Genomic DNA, 26,239 nt, shown 5'->3' with positions numbered 1-26,239 from the left:
TATTTGCTTTGAGTTTTCAAGAACCATTTGCTACTTCCAATAATTCGTGTATGGATGTGTATGGACGACTATTATGTGTGCTACTCTATGTTAGGATGATTATGTGTGCTATGCTTATATATCTTGATATGCACATCTCCATACCATGCTTGTTTCCTAAAGATATTGGGGGAGCTTCTCATGTTCCACAAATAGTGCACTTTGCATTCAAACGCAAATTCTCCAAGTGCACACATTATGGGGGAGCTGTCGTAATATCTTATATGGAATCAAGGTTTAGAGCTTATCATAATATCTATTTGTGACTCTAGCTCGGTTTGTCATCGTATACCAAAAGGGGGAGATTGTAAGGGTATTTTACCCTTATCCATTATTTTAGTAACAATGACACCGTGCTAGAGTATTTGGCCTAATATGTTTATAAGGATAATCTCGGGTATTAGGCAATGAGGCATAAATGGTGTATCAAAGGAACAAGAAGGCTAAAGGAGACCCCCCACTTCAACAACAATCAAAAAGGGGTCTACAACGAAATCCGGTCGCAGCCCGGTCCAACCGGGCCGAGCAACCGGCCTGTCCGGCGCACGGCTCGGTCAACCGGTCGCTAACCGGGCAGTCCGGCGCACGACCCGGTCGACCGGTCGCCAACCGGGCTCTACACCGGAACACGACAGAACTCGGTTGCCGACCGGTCAACCGGCCTACGTGACCGGCGAAGTCCGGCGCACGGCCCGGTCGACCGGTCGCCAACCGGGCGCCAACCGGCTGCCAACCAGAGGAGCTCCAGGACCAGCAAAGGGCGTCCGGTCTCTGTTCTGGTCTGACCGGCCTCACCACCGGGCTGTCCGGTCTATGGCCCGGTCAACCGGGTTTCTCGAGGAAAATGCTGAGGTGGCAAGTGACCAACGGCCATATTTCGAAGAACACTATAAATAGGCCTTCTCCTACCTCTGAACAGTTAGGCACTACACTACAAGCTGTTCTTGAGCTCTCTCTCTCTTACTCCATTGCTAGAAACACCAAAAGCCTCGGATCTACCTCCTCCTCCACCCAAACTCAAATCCCTCCGGGGAATCGTTAGAGGAGGACCCGATCTACTGTTCTACCAAGCCAAATCTCATTCCCCCTTGTATTCATCAAGAAGCTTGCTTCCTAGGGTTCCTTGGAAACCCTAGGTGGGCAAGAGGAGTCCGGAAGCATCCGGGCTGTGGATTTGCTCCGGGCAAGATTGTGAAGGTTTGGAGGCTACCTCAAAGTCTACCACAAGTGAGTGAGCTATTCCTTCGTGGGATAGGCTCCGGAGAATAGGGTGAGCCTTCGTGGCGTGGGGAATCTTTCGTGGGACCTCCACCCCCCAAACGTGACGTACCTTGTTGCAAAGCAAGGGAACACGGGAATACATCCTCGTCTCCGCGTGCTATCGGTTATCTCTAACCGAACTCCTTACTTGTGATTTAACTCGCCTGTGAGAGCCTTCGTGCTCGAGTTAGTTGTATCCTCATATAGGTTGCTTCACCTAGTTTGCATTAGGCTCACCTTTATATTCCGCAAAGCCTAATATTGCAAAGAAAGAATTAAAACTTGTAGAAACCTATTCACCCCCCTCTAGGTTTACCATCTCTATACTTTCGTAGAGAGAGAGAGAGAGAGAGAGCAAATAAAATGGTTGACCTTACCAACTCAAGGAGAAAGAAGGACTATTTATAGTCCAAGGGGGAAAACTAGCCGTTTGGGAAATTCCTGCTACCCATACCGGTGGTAAAACCGGCATCGCCAGTTCACACGCCGGAATGGTCCGGCGAGCAAATCGTCTGACTGAAACCGCCACCGGAAATCTTCAGCACACGAGGATGGACCGGTTCTAAAACCGGCACGCCGGTTCTCTCGCCAGAATGAAATTGGCTCACCGGAACGTAACCGGTTTTGCCGGAACAGCGTACTAGAATGTGCACCATTTCGGCTCGCCGAGATATTCCGTTAGGAGAACCAGCACCACAGGTTTCAGCGCCGAAATCGCCAGAACCCCTCAAACACAGTTTTCTCGAAAGAACTTAACTTTGACAAAGTTAGCGAACTCTGATTGAGATGAAACCAATTTTTTTGGAAACATAACGACGAATAGAATCCCAACAAAAATATTGAGACTCATCATAGAATATTTTTAGATGTTTTTAGAGAGGAAGCCTCCCAATGTCAAGAAACAGTAAAAACGTCGAAACTCGAAAACACAATAGAAGATATATACAGATTCCGTTTTTGATGAAATTGGGCTTGTTGGAAAGCTAGCAACAAGCTCAAGAACCTCACACAGAGAAACACCAAGAAACAACAAGAATTTAGGGATACAAATTATGCAAAGGATTGAGCTCCCTAAGACAATGCAATCAAGTTACCCAACCGAAAGCCCCTCTTGATAGTGCGGCTATCTATCCTATAACCCGGTCTCCCAACAACCACCTTGAGACCGGTAAAAGGAAAAATCTAGCGAGGCCATACCTTTGCCTTGCGAATCCCGCTTGATCTTGATGATGACGCTTCATGCTTCATTCAAGCCGTAATGCCCACTTGATCATTGTTGCTTCGTGAAGACTCACAAGTGCTCCCCCATACACCATGATGGGATAGCTTCATTGAGGCACATCTTCACATGTCCATTATCACCAAATGGACTGCAAGCTTCAAGCATGATATCTTCGATATTCTCATCTTGAACTTGCCCTTCTCAACCTTGATGACACCCATACTTGATGCCATCCTCACATGAAACTATATGAGATCATATTCTTGATGCAAGCCCATGGCAAGATACCTAGCCCACATAGACAACACAAATGCACATATATAGTGGGATAGCTCATCAAGCAAAATGGACAAGGATTACCATACCCCAAGATCACATGATCCAAAGTGGTACACTCTTTATGCTTCATGTGTTGACCAACTTGAATTCAATCTTCACCCTTAGTCTTGGTCAACCTTGTGTCTCTTCAAATCGATGATCTTGATGCTAATACCAAAGTTATATATATCAATCTTCATGGCATCCACACTTGAATCCAACACATGGACTACAAGCAATACTATGGAACATCCCTTCATATAAACACAATGAAAACATTAGTCCATAGAGGATTTCATTAATTACCAAAAACACACTTAGGGGCAATTTACCCTTGCAGAGGTGGAATAATAAGACGCATGCTTTACACAAACACCTATCCAATATATCTAAATTTTAATAAATTTGAGAAATCTTTTATGGATGGAGGGAGTATTACTTTAGGAATAAAGGGTCCAAGTTTACATCGGAGAGATTCTGTAGGAAGATTGGCTTGGAGAATTAAGAATCCATGATGTAAAATTTGAGGGAAGTAAATTACATGTGCACCGGGAGGAGAACATTGGAGAGGAGATGCGCTACCCTTTGCCTGGGAGCTGGGTGGCCGGCTCGCCACTGCCTGTTTGCGGCTTGGGGCCTGGGCGCCCTCTCCAGCTCGCCACTACTACTCGCTTCTATGGGAAAGTTTGGTTGCCTGGGCTCGAATCGTAGCTCACTGTCGCAGTGGTGCTAGGGCATCAACGCGTCCGGAACGAGCCACGGCCGGAATTGGCGTGTTGTTTGGTAGGTCGGGCTGCATGGTTTGGGCCAAAAAGGCCTTTTTGTTTGTTTGGCTGCAGCCAACACCATATCCTGATGGAAATGAGATTACGGTTGTTTGATACCATCCAGGCATGCCTAAGGTCACCTCTTCTCTACAACGGGTAGCCTTACCATGCTATCACCTCCCATCGCACAAATATCTCCGTTCATGACAATTCCAGACTAATGAAAGTAGTACTTCACGAAATCAACCCTAGCTAGTATGAATGGTAGTTCATAACGATGCTTCCTAGCTACTACGAATGGAAGTTTATCATCACGGGGTAGTTCAACATACAGGGATCAAATTAGGGTTCTAGAAAAAAGGGATCAAGGGGGGTTCTTCTTCTTCACTTATTCTCTTCTTCTCTTCTTCCTCCCCTTCTTAAGTGGTGGTGTTGCCTTTGGCTTCCCACATTTCGTCTGCCCACTCTTGCCTCTTCTCCTTCCAGGCTTCATTGTCACATGCCTCCACACCATGGCCGGTCTCTACTTCATCAAAAGTGACAACCTCTTCGAAGAACTCATCCTCGCCCAGGATCCAGTTGTGAAGAATACAACAAGCAAGGACCATCTTTAATTGAGTGTAAAAAGTGTGGAACGGTTTCTGGTCAAGGACCTTGAACCTGTTCTTCAATGCAACAAAGGCCCTCTCAATGGTGAATCTAAAGCTTTAGTGTCTTAGATTGAACAACTCTTTCGCATCTGAGGTCGGTGCCTGGGAGAGAACTTGTTGAGGTGGTACCTTGTTTTCCTGAAGGGAGGTAGAATACCAGGTCGACATGCATATCCAACATCTCCAAGGTAGAAATTATCCACAGGGATTTGCAACCCATTAGGCCTTGACAAGCTGTCGGCCAGGATGATCGCATCATGAGCTGAACTCTCCCACCCAGCAAGCACGTATGTGAACCTCACATCGAAATCCACAGCTGCTAGCACGTTCTGGCTGGTGTAGTGCTTCCTCCCGCGGAATGCTGCGGACATTGATCTCGGTAACTTTGCAATCACATGAGTACCATCAATAGCCCCAATGCAATCCTGTCAAAAAATAGCACACAGTCATGTTTCTAACAGTACCACACATCTGATAAGTAGAACGAACATGATTTTGTACTTACCCTGAAATACGAGAACCACATGTAGCTGTTCTTGATCTTAGGTGGTGTGTTCGGTGATGCTAGCTTGATCATGTCACCTCTGAGCTCCCCAATTGCGTACAACACCTGCTGGAAGTACCGCGAGATAGTCTCCGTGGATTGCCTGAATGTGTTATGGATGACTCTGAACCTCTGGTTATGACCCACGACATGAAGAAACATTGCGACTTGTTCTTCGAAAGAGGTGTGGATGCTATCAACCAATGTTCATCTATCCTTGAACGTTTTCAAAAGTGCATGGAAAGTAACATATGACCGTAACTGACACGAGGAAAAGCAGCATGCCTAACTGTTGTCTTGTGAACCATCAAGATCTAGGCTTGTATGCAAATGATGATTGCTGCGACGTGATGCACGAGCTGGAGCTGGTCGGTCTACTCAAACAAGATCTATGCATCACGAACGGTTTTATCGAACCCAACTAGTTCTACCAACATGAATCTAACAGTACAATAGAGCAGAGGATTTTCCCCTTACCTCCATCATGGCAGACGATGGACACGGCCGAAAGCCGCCGCAGATGTGCGCAGGCTCCGTCGCGGCTGGAAACGACGACCCTGGTCCGACGCCGGATATCGAAGGGAGATGCGCACTGCCAGATCTGGGTTGCGCAGCCGCTGTCGATGCGAAAATTTGGGAAATGCAAAATTTTGGAGGGGCTAATGGAGAGGTAACCGAGAAGGAAGGTTACCCCTACCTTTGCCGCGTAACACCACATGGATATCGCCTTCTCCCTCCATACCGAGGCGGAGCGCCCGCGCGAACGGTGTCGATTTTCTTCTCCTCAGGGCATGTCCATGAAGAAACTGTCAAACTAGACGTTACTCTCGGACCTGTTCTAGAAGTGCTTTAATATGCGTGCGATGCGACAACGCGGAGAAGCCTAAGAAACCAAACGGCTAAAAAACTACGGAACTGATGTAAGCCAAAGCGAGACCAGACTACCAAGCACGCCCCTATAGTCTCACTCCTTCCAGGAATGTTGTAAGCTGAATCGAGGCTGACCGGAGTGGTGATCAGTCGCCGATTGCCGAGGACAAGGAATGAACTGAATTACCCTGCAAAAGAAAAAAAACGAACGAATGGGCTGGGCTGGGCTTTAGGTATATGTATGTTTCTGCTTCTGCTGGGCGGGCGGGCCACAGCCTGGTTTTTTTCCTCGAGTAAGTCCGTCCCCGGGACCCCGGCTCAAACCCTCTCGACGGTACAGTCCACCACCATCCATCATGTTCGCCTCCTTCTGCCGGCGGCGGCTCCTCCTCCACATCCGCAAAATCTCCGGCGGCGGCACAACCCCCCTCCAGTCCATCCCTGGAGCCATTCATCTCGCCCACAGTTCCTCCTTGATCGCCGTCTCCTCTGCACCCAACTCCGAGCTCTGCCGAGCCACCGTCTCCTACCTCATCTCCTGCGGCCTCTCCCCCGCCGCCGCCGCCACCGCGGCGACCACTCAGAAGACCCGCATCCTTTCGACCGACAAGGCCGACGATGTGCGTGCCCTCCTCAGAGACTACGGCTTCACCGACGCGGACATCGTCCGGACGCTGCGCGGCGCCGCGAAGCTCCTCATCGCCGACCCCGAACGGATTCTCCGCCCCAAGCTCGCCTTCTTCGCCTCCCTCGGCTTCGAGCCCCGCAAGCTCGCCCATTCGCCGTCCCTCCTGGGACGCAGCCTCGAGAAGCACCTCGTCCCCTCCATCCAGTTCCTCCGCGACACCATCGGCACCGACGACCAGCTCCGCATCGCTTTCCACCGCAAACCCCGCGCCCTCACGGTGGATCTCGACAACAACATGCGCCCCGCCGTGGAAGCCCTCCGCCGCGGCGGCCTCGCCGAGGCTGCCATTTCGAAGCTCCTCGTCATCGAGCTGGGCGTGCTCATGTTGTCACCGGATCGGATAAGCAAGATCTTCGAGGACCTCAAAGAGATCGGTGTGTGCACCGCGGATTCACGCTTCGCCTACTGCTTCGGCACGATGTGCGCCGTTACGAGAGAGACCTGGCTTCGGAAGCTCTCATTGTACACAAGCTTCGGGCTGTCGGAGGGCGAGGTGTTCAACGCCTTCAAGACCCAGCCCAGGATACTGAATTTGGCCGATGAGACCATAGAAAAGAAGGTCCGCTTCTTGCTGGACGAGCTCAAGCTTGGAATACATGATATAATGTCGCGGCCTGTGATTCTATGTTATAGCTTGGACAAGTGCATCATGCCAAGGTGCGCAGTGCTCAGCGTGTTGATGAGGGAGGGTAAGATCCAGAGAGATGTCAAGTTACTTCAGGCATTGCTGGGTAATTCCAGGGTTTTCTCCACCAAATATGTATTCAAGCATGCTGACAAGGTGCCAGATGTTGTTAAGGCATATGAGGGTAAGATCAAATTTGAAGGATTTGGATGTAACAGATGACTTGCTCAATAGGCCGGTCTTGTCAAACGGTATAACCCTAGATTAGGCTTATGTTCCTACTGTCAGTGATTAAATTTAAAGTCATGACCCATGATTCTAACTCTGCTTCAGAGGACAATTTTCCCCCGTAGATGGTTAATGTGTACTCAGTATCATCTACATTGCTAGTTTTGCAGCTGCTATTTTGCGTCCTGTAACCTATTAAAATCCACAAGTGTAGTACATGATTGTGCCTTGATACTGAAGCGTAGCAGCTGCTACTGAAGTTCCTTCATTTCTTATGTTGAGTTGGTTCTTTTAAACATTCTGCCTTTTGATCGATTGCCACAGTATGTTCTGTTTTATGCAAAGGATTGAACTCAGTATTAATTTCTATTCAACAACTCACCTGAAGTATCTTTGGACTTTTTCAGATAAATAAAACATCGCTTTATCGAAAATTGATAACATCATGTCTCACTTTCTTTCTACCTGGATGTAATGCTAGTGAGTAATGTGCGCCGACAGACTTTTGTGTTTAGGTCTGTTGAAGCCATTTCTAAGTTCGAGCTTGTTGTTCTGTGGATAAATTGGTTTATTTGGGTGGGATGAACTTGCTATGTATTTGGGTTGAAATGTACAGTAAGTAATATTAAATCTGGAAATGTCTAGTCTGCAGCGATGCCTCTTTTGTTCGACATTGACACATCCTCTTGAAGTTGACGGATGGTCATAGTGGGATACAAGGTGATCAATCTCTTAAGTTGCATTGCATGAGCTGCATTAGAAAACATGTTATGTGTAAAATATATTAAGTTTAGCTATTAACATCAAGAATGCCTGCAAAGATTATCAACTTCTTTGTGTGGAAGTTAATGTTGGACCTGTTGAGGGCAAGATCAAGAAAGAAACTTACACTATGGCTCCAAGCTCGGCTTCAGCCGTTCTCCTACAAGAATATTGGTGTAGTGTAGGCCATGATTTGGTATCTGTTAGTGTATGTCATCTGACCCTTCAGAACGTTTAGAGCTTCTCTTTTTAGATTATGTAAACTGATTTGATCTTATGTAACTATATTATGTACTATGGACTTAATTGCCCTTTCTATTCGAGATTAATTTACATATAATCAGCAATATGAGAACACATACCATTTTTATGTCATTTTATATCCCCGCTCTTCCTTGATTTTGCCTGAGTGTTCAGAAACGGTGCCACTTTTGTTGGTAACAAATGAATGATAAACCTTTCTTCTATTGTTTTAGTTGAGGGACATGGCAAATTAGGTTTTAGTTTTCGTATATGATCAGTATTGATTGGTTCCATAATACTGATGCACCTTCTAAGAATGCAAACATGCTCTTTTCATGTTATGGTTTATGCCAGATCAAATGTTGCATTATTCTTAAGGCTGATTATAGAAGTTGCAATATTGTTATGTAACTTACTTACCTGTGAAGAATTGGTAAATCGCTTGATTAACCATATTTATCTTTTTTTTTTGGTAGAGAGTGTATAAGAGTTAAGCTTCTTTCTTCGAAATGTTATAAGTTTTGCAATTTTTTTCTGAACTTGACATGGTCCCTACAATCTTTCATGAGCAGAAAACATGACTGAAGGAACAATTCTTTTGTAAGCCCTTGAGCTCATACTATGGTAGTGTTTTATGATCTCATTTTTCACACCATGCATTCCAATTATGTAAAAAACACTAATGGATTTGCACCATGGGCAGGAATTTAAAGAGAGATGTGGTTGCAGGTTGAAAGAAGGTTCCACAAACTAAACTGGAAAGCTTGGAATATGGTGTTTAGTTAGATTCGTCGATCAGTTCCAAGCAATTCATCTTCTTTTTGGCGGGACCATCTCATGTTTTTTGCAGTGATAGAAAATTGTGTGGCTTGCCGAGGGACATGGGGCTTCTGTTCCATCTAAAAATCTAAGATCTGACAAATAGTTTTTTTTGTGCTTATCTTAGACATGTTTCTGTAGACATACATTCAAAGTAAAGACAATAGTCTCATATTCAGATGCATATGGTCACCGTGTTGTTAACAATGTAACTTTCAGATGACACTTTGTTTTTAATTCTCTGATGACAACACACAATTTTGGCGGACTCCTGGCATTCACATAATGTTCGGTTGATACATCGCACTGGCCAGGCCATCCAACAATGCCAGGCGGCGCGCGCACGCGCGGGCGCACACACACACATGTGCTTAAGCTCGGACTTTTTATTCTATGATCCAGTTTTGGGTAAGTGTGTTGAGGGGACAAATTTGATTAGGAATCCCTTCTTGTGCAAAATAGTAGGTAAGTTACTACTGAAGTAGTTTGCTCAGGCCTTGGCAATATATTTGTTTTCGGTTTGCTTTATGTAACTGCTGCTTGAACTGATACTGGGTGATATATATACAATCAGTCCTTGGTACTAGCTATTCAGGACCATGTATGTGGGTTGATGTCGCATGTATGTACTTCAGATGTTGTCAACTTCAGTTGCCCTACTATAAATGCTCTAGAGGATTGAGTTGCCGTTTGTCTTGAGGTCAAGGTTCGTTTTTCTTGGTGTCAAGGTCTCCAGAGCTACATCTAAAAAAAAGGTCCCAGAGCTACGATGAGACATAATAAAAATAAATATTAAATGAATCTGGCGGAAATTCAATTCGGCTCCCGGGTGCATATGCTCCCTCTATCAAAAAGTTATATTTCGAAATGTCGAAAATTTTTGACAAAAAATTCTACATGTACATCTCCACAATATACGTAAGTTCGTCAAGTTTCGTCAGGAACCAATATGTTTTGTGGTCTGTGTAAAAAAGAGAAAATTTATCTCCTGAAAAGCCTTATTTTCAGCATTCTATTTTGTCTTTTTACACACATCACACGACAAGTCGGATTTTTATGAAACAACTTTGTGAGCGTGTAGCACGTGAAGATGTACGTTCTAATTTTTCGTTTCAATTTTTTGAAATTTCAAAATATATGTAACATGCATTTCAAAATAAAGGGAGCATATGCTCCCATGTGCCAAAACACCATTCCCTGAATCTGGTGTCTGAAATCTATATCTCTAAATTAAATACTCATCGTTTTCTTGGTCAAGTTAGAACTGCAATGAAAAGTTCCTGCTTTTACCATCGGCTCCTTTCTAGGGTGCTTTAGTTTTTTTTTTTTTGAACTGTGGGGCAAAAGCTTTGCCCCAACCATTTATTAAGAAGGAAGTGCCCGGTTTATTAATGGAAGAAACCGGGCGAAAACCATACAACAAACACAAACACCAACAACATGAGGCAACACAACCATAAAGGGCAACACCTAAGACCAGCAACTCACGAAGCGACAACCCCACTCTAGCTAAGCAACCGCAGACTGACGACTACCCTAGGACCACGCAACTGCCGTTAGCGTCGCGGGTGCCTTACCAATGGCGCCACCCTTCTTGCCTATGCTCCTAAGAGCCTTTTTCACCTTTTTGATTTTGCCGGTAGAAGCCTCCTCGCCTATGAGGCAAGCAATCGCCTCGCCAGATCCAGGGCTAGCTGCCTCCAAGCAAGCGAGCAAGCCACCAAGCTTTTTCACGAAGACTGCCTGTTCAATACGTGCCAACATAGCTTCACGGTCAAAGAGGGGCAACCGGATGGACGGACCTCCACTATCCACAGAGGAGGGCAACTCGCATGACTCAGACGAAGATGGGGATGGCGCGATGTCCACCGCCAAAGGCTCCAAAAGGCCTAGCTCAACTGGAAGCACCACAGATGATTTCCCACAATGATCCTGCAACTCGGGCAAGTTCTCCACAACTGGAGCCACAACCTCGGTGGCGACAACCGTCGTAGGGACGGACGACGACGCATGTAGAGCACGGGGAGAAAATTCTCCAAAGCAGCACTCGAACCCCTCATCAACAGAACCTGTCTGTATCTCAGGTGGTAGAGGCACAACCGACGCAACCTGAAGCTTGGCAAGAGCGTCCTGAACCTCAGAGCGAAGCAACTCAAACTTCTGAAGGATCTCCATGCGTAGCAGGGCAAACTAGGACTCCATAGAAGTGACTGAATCCTTGCAACACGGGTGCACCATAGGACGCAACGACGAGTGGCCCAAAACCCCAGCCCAACTCAGAGGCGACGAGGGGCGACGAGGCTGAACGGACGGAGAGCGGCTCCGCTGGCAAGGAGCACGAGCGACCGGAGAACGAGCCCGAGCCTCCGGAGAGCGAGAACGAGCAGCAGGAGAGCGCGCACGGCATAAACGCTCCCGATAACCAGGACGACGACATCGGATGCATCTGAATGACCCACGACATGAGCTGACCTGGTGTCCACGCTCAAGGCACCGAAAACACCTCCCTCGAGCCCAGCGCTTGAAGGCGAGGCTACGGTCGAGACCTTCACGAAGCGGAGACAATGGCGCCCGGCTGGGACGGCAGCCCCGACCCACCTGGGTCCATCCTTCCTCATCATCAAAAGCGGCGGCAGCAGCGGAGAGGCCACGGCATGGCTCCGCAATCACATGCTCCGAGTCGGAAACAGTGTCTTTGAAAGAGGCCAACGGTGAAGCAAACTCCTCACCATCGTGGTCCTCGACAGAGCACGCCCCCGCAGAGATCGGGCCTCCCGAGGCAGCAGGCGGTAGCGACAAGAACCCGAGGCCCTCTATCAACACGGCAGGGTCAGACGAAGCGTCCAAGGTCTTGGTGGCAGCCGGTGGCGTGCAGGGGTTAGTGCTACGGACAAAGGGTTAGAAAATTAGATTATGGCTCATGTGCGGTGCTTTGGATGAATGCAGTTCGCATGGAAATGGGCCACGGAGTATCATGTAAACTGATTTTTATTAAGATATTTGAAGTGAATTTTGGCAGGGCTACATTATACTACACAGTTCATAAAGATATTTCGATTTTTTACCCCAGTGATCGAGCATGTAATGAAAATTGTCACGTCCTCAAGATGGCAAACACTAGGGGTTTTAATTCCATTTTTGTTCGGTGGTGGGCATTGGGTGAAGCGAACCTGGATCACACAAAGACACAAACAGACACAAAGCGCGCTTTTACCCAGGTTTAGGGCGCAGAATACGAATCCCTATGTCATGCTTGTCTGATTATCTCCTTGATCGTGGGCTTACACAGGAAGGTGAGACTCCCCTTTCTTCTCCTCCTTTACAACATTTTCTCCTTCTACCTCCAGCCTGTCCATCTACCAAAGTCCAACCACCTACAACATTGCTAAGGCCCTCCTTTTATACCACATGGAAAACTCGCATGTCTAACATGTGGCAGCCATTGGCGGGGTGGCAGAATGGCGGAACCGCCATTGACGGCGCACATGGCACGAACAGTCTTGACACAACGTCTTCGAGTCGTCTTGTCGCCCTGCTCTGAGCGCCCTGGCCAGAGCTTCCCGGAAAACCTTCCTTCGTGCGAGCGGGTCATCTACAGGGGCTCTCGGAGCTATCGTCGAGGGTTTCCACGCCAAGGGTCCCTAGGCCGCCCGCCGGGGATGAAATGCGGCTCACGGGGAAGGCCCCCGTGGCGATATTCTCGAAGATGTCTTGAGGCCAGCACTAAAGACATCTTCGAGAAGCTCCGTCGTAGGAGCTGCCCCTGCCCGTCCTCGATAGAACCTCCGCCGGAGTATCCTCTTCTTGCAGACATAGATCTTGTAGGTCTCCATGCTCTTTGCGCGCTCTTGGCATGGTAGTCCGCCAAGCCTGGGGGCCTCTTTTATACGCAGCGCGCCGCTTCCTCCACCATCTTGTTTTCTTCGGCAGAACGTCGGGCGCACCATACCTTATCATCTCTTTAAGAACACTCCCAGTTCGTTGCAGGGCCGTTTCTAGAAATTGGGGTCACCGTGCGAGATGCAAAATGACACCCTAGTTTAAAAAAAAAACACATATCTAATTCAAGGATAGATATATTTTTCATTTAATTATATAATTTGGGTATGTGTCAAACTATCAATTCATACAATCTTCAAAAATATATCCAATATTAATGCTCCGTTGTAAGTTCATAATTTCTACCGTAGACTAAATGTAGCAGTAAAGTTATAAACTAACTTCATGTTCTACCGTAAAGCATCACCCGTCTCATATTTCTTGAATATAAAATCCTCCGTCGTAGGTTCATAATTGATCTATCACCGGGCTATCATCAATATTATCTCAGAAGAAACTTTTGGGGAATTAAAGTAAGGTTCTCTTCACAACGGATCTACTATTAGCACAAGAATGACACTCATGTTTCCAGAAGAAATGATTCGTCTTGCTCTGTAAAGCAGAAAAGAGTAACATCATTGAATGAAAACTTCATGAAGGGAATTCTGGACATGTCAATAATATAAGTATACACTCGTCTTTTTAAGCTAAGCCTTAAGGGAAAAGGCGTGGACCCAAGCCAAAGCCACGGATCAGGAGAGGACCCATGCGCTACTCGGGCAAGAGTAATCAGATTAGGTGCATACAATCACAAATGCGTACATACATTCACCTATATAAACATAAGCATACACGCCCACTTCTATGAACACCACGAGATCCGAGTCCAAGAAATTGATTCGACGTTCTTGAAATTGATGAAGTTACCACATGTACTCATTGTCGATGGGATCGAAACCTGAGTGAACTTCCTCATATATATTTTTTGAACAAGTATGGGTTCTAAAGTACCCATAAGCTACGTTATATTCCAGCGGTGGGATTACATAATATAGGAAGGTCCAAAAAGTAAACAAATTACAACCAGGACCAGCAACTTTGCAACAAGAACCCGACAAAAAACCAAGAAGAAGCAGTCGTGTCCTTCTCCACCGCACCGACGAAATCTGCTCGACGTCCGTGCTAGCACCATCGCTACGGGGGACGAACCACTTGGAGCAATGCCGTTGTGAAGTGCTCGAACATAGAGTACGAAGATCCTCCGCAGTGGCACCAGGCCTGAAGGAAGAATAGTCATCGACATGTGACTAAGGAGGGCTGCCCTTCGGCCATGAGAAGTAGGGGCAAGACGGCGTCGGCCGTCGCGCGTCCCTTATTGAGTAACTCCGGGGAACTTCCGCAACCCAAGATCCCCGCGCCATAGATCGAGAAGAAAGCTTCACTTCACCATCTCCAAGTCCACCATCACCAAGATGGCACCGCAAGTGAGCTTATTTAGGTTGCCGCTGCTGAAACCCACTTCCAGCAACATCATCCTCCATGGACAACCAGTGACAGAGCAGGGGCGTAACCCCAATGCCGCTCGCGAGCACCAGGAAATGGCAGAGAAGTGGCATCATGCCATACTCGATATAGGTGATCCTACTGCTACTAGTAGTAGTAGTAGTAGTAGTACTATGGACAGGGGCCGGCCTCCTCTCCCTCATCCCCGCCCGCCGTCGAAGCCGCCGGAGGAGAGGGGGAGAGGAGCCAGGAAGACATTGGAGATTCTCAAGGGCAGCGAAAGAGAGAGAAAAAAAGGAGGACAAATGGGCCCTCCCCGAACTTCCTCGTATCGAGAACTGTTTTGTGAGTGCCTATTTAGAACTGAACCAAATAATGTAAAAGAAAATAACTAAACCAAATCAAGCATTGAAGAGTTGAAGCTGGACAATGGAATTCAAGCCCAAGAAAAATAAATCCGTGGGGAGTAATAGGAAAGGAGGGTTGTGCATTAGCGACATAGGGGCCCAAAAGTTTTGGGGCCATGTGCGGTCTCCTAGTTCGCACAAACCTTTGACGGGCCCGACTTTCATCTTTACTAGAAGTACATTTTTATGGACATTTTTAATCATATTGAAGAGCGTCCAAACATTAATGGTAGGATGTAACAAGATCGGATCGGATTTTACCGTTATCATATCCTATACGATATTTTCTTGACAGATTAGGAGCGAATCAGATAATAACAGTTCTGGATTCAAATATGGATATAAATTAATGGGTGCAGTAATTATCCTATATATCTACGACACTAATTTAGAGATAACACTACAAGATAATGTAGTGTGTCACATGTGTCACATGTTTTACTGTTTTCTCTCTCTAAACGATAACCAATATCTACTCCTCCACACCTATTTTTAGACGAAGGGAGTAAAAGATAAGACTGCTATCTTTGTAGATACTGGTGACATGGATTTCCACTTTTATATGAATTAAATAGTGAAATACAATGTGGGGCAAGCATGCTAGCTTCATATGGAAATACTTAAGCTCTGTGCTTCATATGAAGTATTATTATTTGGGAGGAACAAATTAATGGTGTGCTAATTATCCCGTCTGCACCATTAATTTAGAAATGACACCGAAATATAATGTATTGTATCACATGTTTTTATTGTTAATATCTAAAAGATATGACTGGTATCGTTGAAAATACTGCTGATCGTAAATTTCCTCTTTTATGACCAAAAAAGGAGAAATACATTGTGGGGTAAGCTTGCTATCCTCACATGGAAATGCTTACTCGCCATGCTTTTTATATGCATCCAAAAACCCCTGCTATCATTGGAATCAAGCCTCCAAAGCGACCATGGCGTCCATCCAGAATGCCGCTGCCACCCTCGACTTCCTCGCGGCGAAGTGCGTTCCGGAGTCGCACGAGTGGACGGAGCAGAAGAACTATCCAGTGGTGTCAGAGTCAGCAGGGCATGATGCAGTGCCTGTGGTTGACATGGGCGATGCCACAGACTATGCCATCGCCGCTGTGGCGCGGTCAGCGGAGGAGTGGGGTGGTTTCCTCCTCGTCGGACACGGCGTGCCGATCGAGCTCCTGACGCGTGTAGAAGAGCAGATCAAGGGCTTGTTCGCGCTCCCGGCTCTAGAGAAGGAGAGAGCCGCGCGTGGCGGAGGCTACGGCTACGGCGTGCCGCCCTACATTCTTTCCTTCTCCAAGCTGATGTGGTCGGAGGGATATACCTTCTCCGCTGATGATGTCCGCTCGGAGTTTCGACGGATATGGCCCAACGGCGGCGATGACTACATGCGCTTCTGGTACGCACTAGTATACTACATCCATGCATAACGATCTCAACGAGTGCAGTTGCATTACTGATGTCATGTTGTACCCAGCGATGTGATGGAGGAGTTCCACAAGGAGATGAGAGCCCTCGGTAAGAAGGTGCTCGACATGTTCTACAAGGCGCTAGGGATTAGCGCTGACCACATCGCCAACGGCGAGGTGGAAAGCCAGATCCGTGACACCATGACGACCACCATGCACCTGAACATGTTACGGACCACAATTTCTCTGTTTAATTAACCTAATTTATGTCCGTGATCTACAAGTAGTGTCACTAACGTTGTGTCATTTGTAATATCTTCCTACAGGTACCCCAAGTGCCCGGAACCGGAGCGCGCGATGGGGCTCGCGCCGCACACGGACTCGGGCTTCTTCACGCTCATCCTGCAGAGCCTCGTGCCGGGGCTGCAGCTACTTCGACGCGGGCCTGAGCGGTGGGTCACCGTGCCCGCCATGCCCGGGGCGCTTGCCGTCGTCATCGGCGACCTCTTGCACGTCCTCACCAACGGTCGATTCCATAGCGTGCTTCATCGGGCCATCGTAAACCAGGATCACGAGCGCGTTTCCGTGCCTTATTTTCTCGGGCCGCCGAAGGACATGAAGGTGGCTCCACTCCCCGCGGCGATTCTTCCGGGGAGGAAAGCTGCGTTTCGTAGCGTGACATGGCGAGAATACATGGTTGTAAGGGAGAAGATGTTCGGTAAGGACTCGTCAGCTCTGGCAATGTTGCGGGTGACAGAGGATGAAAGAGATGCAGAGCTTGCCCCAGGGATGAACTGATACGGTACTTTTTCTTCCGATGAAAATAGCGGAGATGATGAGATGAACACTGCTCCCCTATTCAGTTCTTTTGAGAATAAAGCCCCGCTTGTTTGGTCGTACTAGTACTCATGAAACGGCAATACAAGTCCAGAGCATCCGCACACTAAAAATGCGTTCCAGATTCAAATATTCTGGAAAAATCGAGTTTATCTTTCTTATTTCCAGGACTACAAAAAACCATGTGTTACATCCTAAGTTACATCAACGACATTTTTCATTTACACTGGTGGAAAAAGGCGCTTTGGTCGCGGTTCGCAACTGCCATTAGTCGCGGTTGCGCAACCGCGACCAAAGTAGCGCGACTAAAGGCCCCCCCTTTAGTCGCGGTTCCTTACGAACCGCGACTAAAGGCCCATCCACGTGGGCCGCAGGCGAGCGCCAGGGCGGAGGACCTTTAGTCGCGGTTCTTCTGGCCAACCGCGACTAAAGGCCTCCGCAGGGTTTAGGGTTTAGCCCCCCCTCCCCCTAAATCTGGTTTCTTTTTAATTTGTATTATTTTATTTCTTTTGGGTTTTAATTTTGAAGGAGTTTCACATATTCTACGGTACTACATACATGTATATGAATGTACAATTTCAAACAAATTTGAAATTAGAACCAAAAAGAATTCAAGAGGAATATACAATATATATTCAATATCGGATGACCATATACAATATACATTCAATATCGGATGACCATATACAATTTTGAACAAGTTAGTTACAAATTCTGGTGCATATAAAGTTCTACGTCATCGTAATGGTGTTCTCCTCTAGGATCGATGACTTCCCTCGCCAACCATCCGAGCTAGTTCCTCTTGAAGTGGTCGGAAGCGAGCTTCGGACTAAGCGTCTTCCGGAGGTTATTCCTCGGGATGTTGTTCTCACACTTCGGTCCCGCTCATTGCGGTATCTCCGGATCCTCTCACAAACATAGTATCCACATAGATTGGTCCCCGGTGGCTGAATATCCCCAGTCGTCCGCACTGCCATTTTAAAATGTAGCTCTTTTTTGAATTCACCGACCTTGGTATCTACGAACCGTCTCCAAACCCTACGAGGCAAAGAAAATTAAATAAACAAGAGAGTTGTTAATTAGTTACTTGATATTAGGAAATGATGAACGAAATAGGCCGATCGATATAGAGCGCAAATGAATGAAAATAATTACTTTTGCATCATTTTTCTCATGTCGGCCCAAAGCGCCGGATCCATATTCAGAGAGTCGTGGACGAGAACTGAGGAGGTCTGAACTTGAATTACCATAAGAATCCAGTGGAACCTGCGGACACGATACATGCACAGTCATGCATAACTCATCGATTAGCCACATACCATGCATGGAGTAAACAAAAGAGAATGTGCTCAAGACGAAACACTCACCCAAAATGGTAAGGAAATAGAATATCACTTTTCTATTGCTGTTTTCTAATAAACCGCCACAGGTCATCCTCCACGTCGGCGGGGTGGTGTTCTAACACATGTGAATTAACGATGTGTGGGTCAATGAACCCAACATCATGGATGTTCCTTATTCGCATTTCCCGCTTCTTCATTCTGCATAATAGCGTACACAACAAGATAGTTAGGACAATATATATATATATATATATATATATATATAGTGCGTGCAATGAACGAGATGGGGTAGAAATTAATAAATCACTTACGAACGTAGCAACCGATGATAGATTTGTCGAGGTCGCACGGATTGAACAGCTGGAACAATTCACTCGGATGAATTTGTACCCGAGTAATGTTTGAAGTGATGCTCATATCTAACTTCCGCATAGATATAGTCTTTGGCGTTTTTATGTTTTATGTAACCCTTGTACCAATTTAGCGGACCTTTCATTTGTCGAGGTAGATCCTCTTCTGCGCGAGCTCGATGAGAGGGCCATTCTTCACATATGTAAATACTACGTCCTTCATTGGCGCCTCATCAAGGCCTAACGAGTGCACGAAGAGTGATACCTAAGTCGGCCGCTTGTTCTCTCGGCACTCGTTACAGTCAATCCATGTGCTGCCGCAGCTGCTATGATATCGGGGGTATCCGGACCGGCGGCTTGCACTATGAGCGGGGCGATCGATTGTTTACTTTGTTCCCCGAGCTGGGCAACTTCTTTCCCCCTTTCTAATTTTGTCTCGGCCTCATCCTCCAAGGCTTTCTTCTCCGCCAACTCTTGGTTCCTCGTTCTTGAACGCGAGTGCTTGCCTACGAAGTTCACGTAAATAGTCGTCGTGGCAGATTCTTCGCGGCTTGGGACGGTGTGTTCAAAAATGACTTAGCCCACCGCTTTTGCTTGTCGGAAAATACGGCTTGGGCTCGCCCTCTCTTTTCTTCTTGCACTCCTCCTTCCATTTCTCATGCTCGAGCGCCCACGGCCGCCGCATTTTCCTCGACACTAAGTTCCCAAGGCCTCGGGATGAGAGGCTTCGGTGATGGCTCTGGTATCTTTGTTTTCTTAGGTACATAAGGGTCCGGGTTAATAACCCAGGACCGCTTACGCTTCTTCGCCGGAGGTGGATTGGGGGCGGTACCGGTGTCCGATCACCCGCCGGACGAGGACCGGGGGCGGCGTCGGCCGACGTGAATGAGGTGTATTAGGTGAAGCACCACCACCACCCCCGCCACCGCCACCGTCACCGCCACCGCCACCGCCACCGTCACCGCCACCGCCACCACCACCACCGTACGGGGGTGGACTTGTTGGCGCCTCGCCCGGAAACTTGATAAATTTCTTCTCGCCATAGAATGAACTCGGCGCTTGACATCTCCAAGTCTTTTCACCCCTTCGGGTGTAGCAATGTCAATGTCCAGGTCCTCAAACCCTTGGACTATCTCCTCCACCGTGACACGAGCATAGCCATCTTGAATGGGGTTGTTGTGGTGGAGTGCTCCAGGTGGTAAAGCACTGCCGATGGCTACCTTCATGGACATGTTCCCGATAGGATAATACAGATGACATGCTTTCATCTCCTTTATATCGTCCACGGGGTAGCGAGGAGGCTCCGGTGCAGTAATTTCGACCACCAGAGGCTCCGGTGCAGTAATTTCGACCACCAGAGGCTCCGGTGCAGTAATTTCGATCGTCGGTGCACCAGCCGGTGAGGCCTCCGTGGAAGCCACGCTGCTTCTTCTCCGCTGCTGGCTTCCGAGATCCATTGGATGATCTTCATGCTGCGCCCCGAGCTGCATCTCTTTCGGCGACTAGTACACTCACGGTTTTCTTCATCACATCCATTTCCGTTACCAACTTCGCCACAACATCCGCATCCCGATCCATCTTTCTCTTACGGCTTCAGTAACCGTACGGGTCATCGTTCGGGGAACCCTACTTTCCACGGAATGGGCCCCATGCCTCGTATACGTCCTCCGTGTTCAGATTCCCGAGGGCTTTTGTCGGGCGTCGTTCTCTCGTTGAACTTGATCCTCCCCTCTTGAGCTTCCCTCATTGCCTCAATAAGCTTTTGGGTGGGTGTAATTATTTTGCCCCGATAAACACACTCCCTGTCTCCGGGTTCGACGATCCCCCATGCCCGTACCACCGGCTTTTGGCCCTTGGGTCCCATCCCTCCGTGCACCGGACGGATTCCTCGCGCCCTCAGCCTCGTTCTCCATCTTCTCCCACTTAGGCTGCCAAAAGCGATACCCTCCCGGCCCCATGATATGATTGTACTCCTTCTTGGCCGCATTCTCCTTATTTTTTTCGATATTTCAAGGAAGCTGCTCCGATTTCTTTTGCTTCACAAATTCTGGCCAATCATGTTGCGGTTTCTCATATTGTCCTGTGAAATCCGGAGTCTTGCCCGGCTTGACAAAGTCATGGGCTAGATTTTGCTTGTATTTCCGGAATGCGTTGGCCATCCTAGAAAGAGCGAACTCGTTTGACTAGCTTGCACCTCTCCTTGTTTTTCTGAATCTTGTTACCCGCCTCATCGTATCTGCGGTATTCCGGAGGTAGAACGAAATGTTCCATAAGCTTCTTGAAGCAATCTTTTTTGTTCTCTTATCGACAAAAGTGAAACCAAGACGTGCCTTCTTTGGCTCATTCCACTCCTGGACGGTGATCGAGACGTTGTCTCTAACAACGGCTCCGCATTGGCTGAAAAACTTGGTGGCTTTCTTGCTGGGCTCCAGCGGCCTGCCGGTTTGTTCATCGACAACATCGATGGTGCATGTTTCGTTTGGTTTCATCGTCTTGGTTGCGCCACGCTTTGACGACGTACTCGATTTTTTCGACGATCCGGCCGAGGGCTAAAATAAGAAAGAGAGTCGCGCGTTAGTACACACACATTTATTCAAATCGGTTAGTTTGTATCACCGGACGCTCAATATGTATATATATATACCTCGGCGCCGGAGGTGGTTGCTACTTCCAATTGAAGATCGTCGTTTATCGACGTTTCTTCGGCATCATCTTGCTCGACGGCGCCCTTCATCTTCACACTCAAGGTTCGAGATAAGAAGAGATATCATCTTCTTCTTCTCCAGTCGGCACATATGGAATATCGCCTTTTATGATGCCGAACATATGGTCTTCGACGTCCGGATCATAGTTGTCCGAATCGGGTCAGCTCTATCGTCCGCCATATGTCGATCCCGAAAACATGTAGTAAAAACAAATTAATTGTGTATATGCCAGCATTATCATATCTCTTCTACATATAAAGAGAGAGGGCGACGAGGGAGGCGAGAGGGGGACGCAGTGATCGCGTGACCGAGAGAACGGTGGTGGTGGCGAAAGGGGGGACGCAGTGACCGCGTGACCGAGAGACCGGTGGCGGTGGCGAAAGGGGGACGCAGAGACCGGTGTGGCGGTGACCGAGAGGGCGGTGGCGGTGCCGAGGAAATTGTTGTTCTACATTTTGGACGAAATTCACTACAGATGATGTGTGTAATTGTTGTGTACGAGATTGTTGTGTATGCAAGATAACTGTGAGTAAATTAACAATGTTAACAATGTAAAATCAATAAGTTTACAACATTAATTTGTTATGTTAGTAACAAAACCAAATGTTGTTAGGCACACTGAATATTGTTGTGTATGATACCCTGAAAATTGGTGTTCATACCTTGAAAATTGATGTTGATTCCCTGGAAATTGTTGTTCTACATTTTGGAAAAAATACTACATATGATGTGTAATTGTTGTGTATGCAAGAGAAGCTGTAAGTAAAAATAACAACGTTAACAATGTAAAATTTATAAGTTTACAACATTTGTTTTTTTGTATTAGCAACAAAAACAGATGTGTAAATTTTTGTTAAATTTTGTTACATATTACATATTTGTTAAATTTTGTTAAGTCAAAATTTTGTTAGTATACAAATTTTTAGTTAAGTTAAAAAAAAAACAAAAAAAAAAGAGAGAGGTGATGTCTACGGGAGCTTCTATTCTTGTAGACAGTGTTGGGCCTCCAAGAGCAGAGGTTTGTAGAACAGCAGCAAGTTTCCCTTAAGTGGATACCCAAGGTTTATCGAACTCAGGGAGGAAGAGGTCAAAGATATCCCTCTCATGCAACCCTGCAACCACAAAGCAAGAAGTCTCTTGTGTCCCCAACACACCTAATAGGTGCACTAGTTCGGCGAAGAGATAGTGAAATACGGGTGGTATGAATAAGTATGAGCAGTAGCAACGGTGCCGGAAAAGTGCTTGGCGCGTAGTTGATGGTGGTGGTATTGCAGCGAGTAGTAACGCAATAAAACAATGAAACAAGCAGTAGTAATGTAGCAAGTAGTAACGCAGCGGTAGTAACGCAGCAAGTAGTAACTCAGCGGTATTTAGGAACAAGGCCTAGGGAATAGACTTTCACTAGTGGACACTCTCAACATCGATCACATAACGAACGGATAAATGCATACTCTACACTTTTGTTGGATGATGAACACATTGCGTAGGATTACACGAACCCTCAATGCCGGAGTTAACAAGCTCCACAATAATGCTCATGTTTAAGTAACCTTTAGTGTAAGATAGATCAACGCTACTAAACCAAGTACTAGCATAGCATGCACACTCTGTCACCTTCATGCATATGTAGGAGGAATAGATCACATCAATATTATCATAGCAATAGTTAACTCCATAATCTACAAGAGATCATGATCATAGCATAAACCAAGTACTAACACGATGCACGCACTTGTCACCTTTGCACACATGCGGGAGGAATAAACTACTTTAATAACACATCACTAGAGTAGCACATAGATAAATTGTGATACAAACACATTGCAATCTTAAAGAGATATAAATAAGCACCTCACTATGCCATTCAAAGTGAATAAGTATTCTGTGAAATCTAGCCTAAGAGACCCACACGGTGCACACACTGTCACCTTTACACACGTGGGACGAGGAGTCTCCGGAGATCACATAAGTAAAACTCACTTGACTAGCATAATGACATCTAGATTACAAGCATCATCATATGAATCTCAATCATGTAAAGCAGCTCATGAGATCATTGTATTGAAGTACATGGAGAGAGATTAACCACATAGCTACCGGTACAGCCCCGAGCCTCGATGGAGAACTACTCCCTCCTCATGGGAGCAGCGAGCGGTGATGAAGATGGCGGTGGAGATGGCAGCGGTGTCGATGGAGAAGCCTTCCGGGGCACTTCCCCGCTCCGGCAGGGTGCCGGGAACAGATCCTGTCCCCCGGATCTTGGCTTCGCGATGGCGGCGGCTCCGGCGGGTTTCGTGGGTTTCGTCAATTGGTACTGCGTTTTCTGATCCAGGGGCTTTATATAGGCGAAGAGGCGGCGCAGGAGGGCCGACAGGGGGGCCACACCATAGGGCGGCGCGGCCCCCTCTCGGCCGCGCCGAGCCTAGGGTTTGGTGGCCCCGTGGCCCCCTCCGGTCCTTCCCGGGTGTTCCGGATGCTTCCGATGAAAATAGGAACTTTGGCGTTGATTTCATCCGATTCCGAGAATATTTCGTTACTAGGATTTCTGAAACCAAAAACAGCGAGAAAACGAGAACTGGCACTTCGGCATCTTGTTAATAGGTTAGTTCCGGAAAATGCACGAATATGACATAAAGTGTGCATAAAACATGTAGATAACATCAATAATGTGGCATGGAACACAAGAAATTATCGATACGTTGGAGACGTATCGACATCCCCAAGCTTAGTTCTCGCTCGTCCCGAGCAGGTAAAACGATAACAAGGATAATTTCGGAGTGACATGCCATCATAAACTTGATCATACTATTTGTACAGACATATGTAGTGAATGCAGCGATCAAAACAATGGATATGACATGAGTAAACAAGTGAATCATATAGCAAAGACTTTTCATGAATAGCACTTCAAGACAAGCATCAATAAGTCTTGCATAAGAGTTAACTCATAAAGCAATAATTCAAAGTAAAGGTATTGAAGCAACACAAAAGAAGATTAAGTTTCAGCGGTTGCTTTCAACTTGTAACATGTATATCTCATGGATAATTTTCAATGCAAAGCAATATAACAAATGCAATATGCAAATATGTAAGAATCAATGCACAGTTCACACAAGTGTTTGCTTCTTGAGGTGGAGAGAAATAGGTGAACTGACTCAACATTGAAAGTAAAAGAATGGTCCTCATAGAGGAAAAGCATCGATTGCTATATTTGTGCTAGAGCTTTGATTTTGAAAACATAAAGAGAGGATAAAAGTAAAGTTTTGAGAGGTGTTTGTTGTTGTCAACGAATGGTAGCGGGTACTCTAACCCCCTTGCCAGACAAACCTTCAAAGAGCGGCTCCCATTTTATTTTATTTTTGGATGGCACTCCTTCCAACCTTTCTTTCACAAACCATGGCTAACCGAATCCTCGGGTGCCCACCTAACAATCTCATACCATGAAGGAGTGCCTTTTTATTTTAGTTTTATTATGATGACACTCCTCCCAACCTTTGCTTACACAAGCCATGGCTAACCGAATCCTTCGGGTGCCGTCCAACAATCACATACCATGGAGGAGTGTCTATTTTTGTTAATTAATTTGGGACCGGGAATCCAATTGCCGACTCTTTTTGCAAAATTATTGGATAAGCGGATGAAGCCACTAGTCCATTGGTGAAAGTTGCCCAACAAGATTGAAAGATAAACACCACATACTTCCTCATGAGCTATAAAACATTGACACAAATAAGAGGTAATAAATTTTGAATTGTTTAAAGGTAGCACTCAAGCAATTTACTTTGGAATGGCGGAGAAATACCATGTAGTAGGTAGGTATGGTGGACACAAATGGCATAGTGTTGGCTCAAGTATTTGGATGCATGAGAAGTATTCCCTCTCGATACAAGGTTTAGGCTAGCAAGGTTGTTTGAGGCAAACACAAGGATGAACCGGTGCAGCAAAACTCACATAAAAGACATATTGGAAACATTATAAGACTCTACACCGTCTTCCTTGTTGTTCAAAACTCAATACTAGAAATTATCTAGACTTTAGAGAGACCAATTATGCAAACCAAATTTTAGCATGCTCTATGTATTCTTCACTAATAGGTGCAAAGTATATGATGCAAGAGCTTAAACATGAGCACAACAATTGCCAAGTATCACATTACCCAAGACATTTATAGCAATTACTACATGTATCATTTTCCAATTCCAACCATATAACAATTTAACGAAGAGGAAACTTCGCCATGAATATTATGAGCTAAGAACACATGTGTTCATACGAACCAGCGGAGCGTGTCTCTCTCCAACACAAGCATGATGTAATCCAATTTATTCAAACACAAACAAAAACAAAAGCAAACAAACGAGACGCTCCAAGAAAAAGCACATAAGATGTGATGGAATAAAAATATAGTTTCGGGGGAGGAACCTGATAATGTTGTCGATGAAGAAGGGGATGCCTTGGGCATCCCCAAGCTTAGACAGCTTGAGTCTTCTTGATATATGCAGGGGTGAACCACCGGGTGCATCCCCAAGCTTAGAGCTTTCACTCTCCTTGATCATAGTATATCATCCTCCTCTCTTGACCCTTGAAAACTTCCTCCACACCAAACTCGAAACAACTCATTAGAGGGTTAGTGGACAATAAAAATTAACATGTTCAGAGGTGACACAATCATTCTTAACACTTCTGGACATTGCATAAAGCTACTGGACATTAATGGATCAAAGAAATTCATCCAACATAGCAAAAGAGGCAATGCGAAATAAAAGGCAGAATCTGTCAAAACAGAACAGTCCGTAAAGATGGATTTTATTAGGCCACCAGACCT

The 26,239-nt window shown here is 46.4% G+C and overlaps 2 protein-coding genes across 2 annotated transcripts; both read left to right on the top strand.

The window, feature by feature from the left end:
• The first annotated feature begins 6,026 nt into the window (after positions 1-6,026).
• LOC124648813 lies at positions 6,027-7,360 on the top strand. Its single transcript, XM_047188513.1, has one exon. The coding sequence runs from the start codon at positions 6,027-6,029 to the stop codon at positions 7,203-7,205; it is 1,179 nt and encodes a 392-aa protein (XP_047044469.1). The 3' UTR covers positions 7,206-7,360.
• Positions 7,361-15,708: 8,348 nt separating this feature from the next.
• Positions 15,709-19,973, top strand: LOC124648812 (gibberellin 3-beta-dioxygenase 1-like; the record flags this gene model as incomplete). Its single annotated transcript, XM_047188512.1, has 4 exons — positions 15,709-16,169; positions 16,248-16,406; positions 16,506-16,954; positions 19,960-19,973. Coding segments are annotated over exons 1-4 (1,083 nt in total), but the record flags the coding sequence as incomplete, so codon positions are not given.
• Between the last annotated feature and the right edge of the window lie 6,266 nt (positions 19,974-26,239).

Source organism: Lolium rigidum, chromosome 4, assembly GCF_022539505.1.
Source record: "Lolium rigidum isolate FL_2022 chromosome 4, APGP_CSIRO_Lrig_0.1, whole genome shotgun sequence".
Taxonomy (NCBI): domain Eukaryota; kingdom Viridiplantae; phylum Streptophyta; class Magnoliopsida; order Poales; family Poaceae; genus Lolium; species Lolium rigidum.
This window is presented reverse-complemented; position numbering and strand designations above follow the sequence as displayed.

Excerpts from the sequence above, each read along its gene's own strand:
- LOC124648813 (XM_047188513.1), top strand. The coding sequence starts at position 6,027 with ATGTTCGCCTCCTTCTGCCGGCGGCGGCTCCTCCTCCACATCCGCAAA.